The 4,949-nt window shown below is 48.6% G+C and overlaps 1 protein-coding gene across 1 annotated transcript; it reads left to right on the plus strand.

The window, feature by feature from the left end:
- The first annotated feature begins 1,428 nt into the window (after positions 1 to 1,428).
- LOC138911653 (uncharacterized) lies at positions 1,429 to 2,010 on the plus strand. The gene is made up of 2 exons (XM_070211035.1): positions 1,429 to 1,737; positions 1,804 to 2,010. Exons 1-2 carry the CDS (start codon positions 1,429 to 1,431, stop codon positions 2,008 to 2,010), a joined length of 516 nt encoding a protein of 171 aa, XP_070067136.1.
- The last annotated feature ends 2,939 nt before the right edge of the window (positions 2,011 to 4,949 follow it).

Raw genomic sequence — 4,949 nt, forward strand, 5'->3', positions numbered from 1 at the left:
ACTTTGGCGTACAACTGTACGAATCTGGAGAATAACCAGCGATTGTTGAAGGCACCCAAAGGCGAAGCACGTGACTCTGTGAAGTCGTTGCTCATACATCCCAGGAATTTGAAGAACGTAAGGGAACAATTATGTTTCAGATACCGCCGCCCAGAAGAGCTAATACGCAGCCAGCTAGTTAGTATTCGAGAGTTGCAGCCAACTCAGGAGCACAGCATAGCTAAAATCGTGCCATATGCTACACGCGTGAGTAACTTTGCCGCCTTTCTACAATCCGTTACAGCATTTAGCCGGGAACACCATTTAGCAAATCCTTTACTGATGGAGGATTTGGTCGCTAAACCACCACCAAGCGAGAGGCTGGAATGGGCCAGCCATGCAGCTACGATTAGGCCTTTCCTGACAGTCGTACATTTTATCGCGTGGTTTACGGACTACGCCAATGTGGTATGTACGATTGTGCACGTCGATAGTAAGGAGCGAAGGCGTAGAGTGCTGCATGCCAGCATTGACCAGAATAATGAAGGGCGTCACCGAGGTCGCACCAAACTGTGTCCAATCTGTAATGGACAACACGCAGTCAGGGACTGCAACGATATATACTTAGCCTCTCCGCTAAAAAGGTGCACAGTCGTAAAAGGCACCGGCTTTGTTTTTCGTGTTTACAAGTTGGCTACATGGCAAGTGTCTGCAATAGAGCCAACGAATGCCAAGTTAATGGATACCGGAGGAGACATCATCGACTTTTACATGAGTATGATGCCATGAGTCACAATGCACCACAGACAGCAGGTGATAGAGTGATATACTGAACGGATGCCGCAGCCAGCGGATCCTCACACAAGGGCACCGTAGCCAGAGGATGCTTAATTGACGCAACAAAGAAACTTAAGTTGTGTCGATTCGGATGGAGAACGCCTACTACTCCGCATATTGCCAGTGACATTGCACGGGGCCAATAAGCGGATCGATACGTACGCGCTCCTCGACGAGGGCGAATATCGATGACAAACTATTGCGCGATCTAGATATCAAAGGGGAACGCAGGCAACTAAATATACAGTGGTTTGGTGGAAGAGCCGATTACAGTGGTAAGCATGGAAATAAGTGGAGCGGACAAGCGCAAACGTCATGTGTTGCGAAATGTGTACGCCGTGTCCAACCTTAGCTTACCAATGCAAAGCCTGCATCAACGTGACGTCCAAATATGGGGAAACGGTGTACGGTGAAACCATATCGCGGGGCGGTACCAAAACTTCTCATTGGACTTGACCATGTGCATCTTGGACTGCCAATGCAAACAAAAAGATTTGCACCACAGGGACCATATGCCGAACTTGGATGGGTGGTTTTTGGGCCGGTAAGAGGTCGACGGCAACGTCATCAAAGTCATGCCTCTTAGCAGTGCAGGAGGATGCAATCCAAAAGATGGTAAACGACTATTTTGATATCGAAAACTTCGGTGTGAAGCTTACGCCACCAGTCGCAGCGAGCGACGATGCACAAGCACAGAGGATTCTCGAAGACTCCACGGTCAAATTAGGAGAACGTTACCAGACGGGTTTATTATGGAACCGTGATAATGTTGAGTTGCCACGAAGCTATGATATGGCATATAAAAGATTGATCAAGATTGAGAGAAAGATGAAGCGTACCGATCAGTTTAAACAAGCCTATATGAAAATGATGGACGATTATGTTCATAAAGGATATGCTCGACTATTGAAGCAGCATGAGGTCGCTTTAGCCAACAGCGACAAATTTTGATATCTTCCGCACTTTGGAGTTGAAAATCTAAATAAGCACGGTAAGATAAGACTGGTGTTCGATGCGGCACCAAAGGTTGGTGAAATTTCACTGAATTCGGCATTATCCAAGGGGCCGCAGCACTATAAGTCGCCGCCGGCTGTTCTCTTCCATTTTCAGGAAGGTGCCGTTGGCGGCTGTGGAGACATCCGAGAAATGTTCCATCAAGTATTGATTCGACCGCACGATAAATGCGCCCGATGATCGCCGGGATCCTGATGTTTATGAGATGAGGGTAACTACGTTTGGAACAGCATGTTCGCCAAGCACCGCACACTATGTGAAGACCTTGAATGCCCTGCAGTTTCAGGATTAAAATCGTCGCGCGGTTAAAGCTATTCTTGAATGCCACTATGTAGTCGTCCACATGTGGACAGTTTTGATAGTGAGCGCGCAGCCATCACCATATCAACAAGAATAAGAGAAAAACGTGCAAATACTAGATTTGAATTGTGCCAGTTTACTTCCAGTTCACCAACTGTAGCTGGCGCGCTGGGCCAACATGGGGCTGCTAGAAGCATCGGATGGGGCGAAGCTGAAGAAAAGATTCTAGGCATGTGTTGGCAACCAGCCACGGATGTGTGTTATTTGGAGCGGGGGCCGTTAGCAAATGGCTTCAGGATATGAACAACGTGGAGGGATTTCGGAGCTCGCGCCATTACTTCGGCCCAACACCTGTGCGGTCAATACAGCTGCACGTTTTTGTCGATGCTAGCCAGTCAGCATTCGCAGCCGAACCTAATTTGAGGGTCACCTACGACAACAACGACGTGCGAGTATACTTCGTATGTGCCAAGACGAAGTGTGCCCCAATGAAGACGATGTCAATTCCACGACTTGCAAGCAGCCGTGTTAGGAACGAGGCTGATGGAGCACAATATAGCGATCAGCGACGCTATACCATGGACTGAATCCAAAACAGTGCTGCGTTGGAAGTTCGTTGAAAAACGAGTGGGAGAAATTTTGGAGTCAAAAAGGTTTCCCAATGGAGACGGGTACCTACTGCTGAAAATGCAGCAGACGACACAACGAGGCCGCATTGCCACGTAGACCTCAGCCGACGGTCACGATGGTTAGACGGCCCAATATTTTTGCGGCAGCCGGAAAGCAGCTGGCCGCACGGAACACTCATCCTACGAATATGAAGAAGAGATGCCGAGTGAATTGCCTTAGTTGCAGCAAATAACTTTTTCATTTCATTCCAGAGACTCTCTAGCTGTAGTCGGCTGGTAAGGGCGACGGGTTGGGTTTTAAGGTTCACGCGCTGGAGCCGTGGACAGAGGACTGAGCTTGAGAGATTCGGCCTCACAGCGACGGAGTGTGAGAACGCTGTGAAGCGCAATGTGAAGTGTTCCCTGACGAGGTTTGAGCCTCATACAATGAAGAATCAGTCGGTTATCGAAGCGACATAAGAGGGCTGGCGCCCTACTTCGATGACAATGGAGTCTTGCGTGCATATAGCAGGATCGATGCCGCACTGTGTATACCGCATAGTGCGAGAAAGCCAATAATCTTGTCACAACAGCACGCGCTGACGGAACTGATTGTGTATCACTACCATGTGAAAATGAAGCATCAAAACGTAGATGGAACGATAGGCGACATCAGGACCAGATTTTGGATAACAAAGCTGCGTCGACTGATGCGTACGGTAATATCTAGATGTAGTGTGTGCAAGCTACATAGAGCGCAGCCTTTGCCAGAGGACAGACTGAAGGCCAATGGATGGCCATTTAAGTTTACGGGTCTGGACTATTTTGGACCACTCCTTGTAACGATCGGACGTCGAAGGGAAAGAGATGGGTCGCCTTGTTTACGTGTCTGACAACAAGGGCCATACATTTGGAGCTGGCACATGACCTGTCAACTGATTCCTGCATAATCGTAATCAGGAACTTTCTTTGCCATCGCGGACCTGTACTGAGGTTACGCAGTGACAACGGAAAGAACTTTGTTGGGGCCAACAGAGAAGCCAAAAGCTGATAGATGTATTCGAGCCGGAGAAGATTCAGGGTGAGCTATCTTCTACAGGCATTGAACTGGGCATTGAGGCATTCAACTGCCCAGCGAGCCCAGCTGAAGGGGGAGCCTGGGAAAGGATGGTGCAGTGTGTCAAGAGAGTGCTACGCCACACAGTAAAGGAAGTGGCACCAAAGCGACACGTACTGGAGAGTTTCCTGATTGAGGCCGAGAACGTTGTGAATTCTCGCCCTCTTACCCAATTGCCGGTGTCGGTGGACCAGGAAGCCCCTTTAACACCGAACAATCTACTCAAAGGAGTGGCCAATCTGCCTGACGCGCCTGCTATCCACGAGCAGCCAAACGAGAGATGCGTCACGAGAAAGCAGTGGCGCATGGGGCGACTGTTACGAGACCGCTTTTGGAAGCGGTGGGCCTTAGAGTACCTGCCTACACTTGTGCGACGCGTGAAATGGTGTGCGCGCGTTGAGCCGATACGCCATGGTGACATGGTGTTTATATGCGACCCGGCCGTGCCACGCAGAGAGTGGCAAAGGGGCATAGTGGAGGAGCTCTACCCTGGACCAGATGGAGTGCCTCGACGCGCCAGCGTCCGCGTGGAGGACAAGCGATTGCGACATATGACTCGTCCCGTGGCTAAGCTTGCAATACTGGATGTGAGTGAAGCAGGGCCTACATGGGGGCGGGGACGTTGCGGGAGGAATTAAGTTATCGATTATTTAGTATTACGTTTATTCTGATTATTTTTGCCCTCTGAAAGTACGGGCAAACTGTATTTGGATTGTTGCCGCGATTTCTTAAATGTTAAGCTCATTATTGTCGTGAGTTCGAAGACCGTAGGAGGAAAGATTGCAGTAAGATTCTGAGAATATAAATATCTAAGTTCTAACCTGTGTAATCCGTTTAGAATACACTTGCACTACCACGTTTTGCATTACGCTGTCTCTATTAACATCGGAGTAACATGGCCGGGGACTAGGCGTAAACCTTGCAGTGTTCAAATTGCAACTCCACCTTCGTTTTGGCACGCAACAATTGTATTTGGGCAAAATGTAAATGTATGTAACACGTTTGCTAAAAGTAACCAGTAACAGAAAATTAACAAAAATAAGAGTAACTTAAATCACAAAAAAAAAAATGTAACAGGTAGAATGCAGCTGTTC

The sequence above is a fragment of the Drosophila virilis genome, unplaced genomic scaffold (assembly GCF_030788295.1).
Source record: "Drosophila virilis strain 15010-1051.87 unplaced genomic scaffold, Dvir_AGI_RSII-ME tig00001837, whole genome shotgun sequence".
Classification (NCBI taxonomy): Eukaryota; Metazoa; Arthropoda; class Insecta; order Diptera; family Drosophilidae; genus Drosophila; species Drosophila virilis.

What these genes read in the sequence shown, in the direction of transcription:
- LOC138911653 (XM_070211035.1), top strand. Translation starts at nt 1,429, where the DNA reads ATGGTAAACGACTATTTTGATATCGAAAACTTCGGTGTGAAGCTTACG. An exon ending in GACTATTGAAGCAGCATGAG is followed by an intron (nt 1,738 to 1,803) that starts GTCGCTTTAGCC and finishes AATCTAAATAAG; the next exon opens with CACGGTAAGATAAGACTGGT.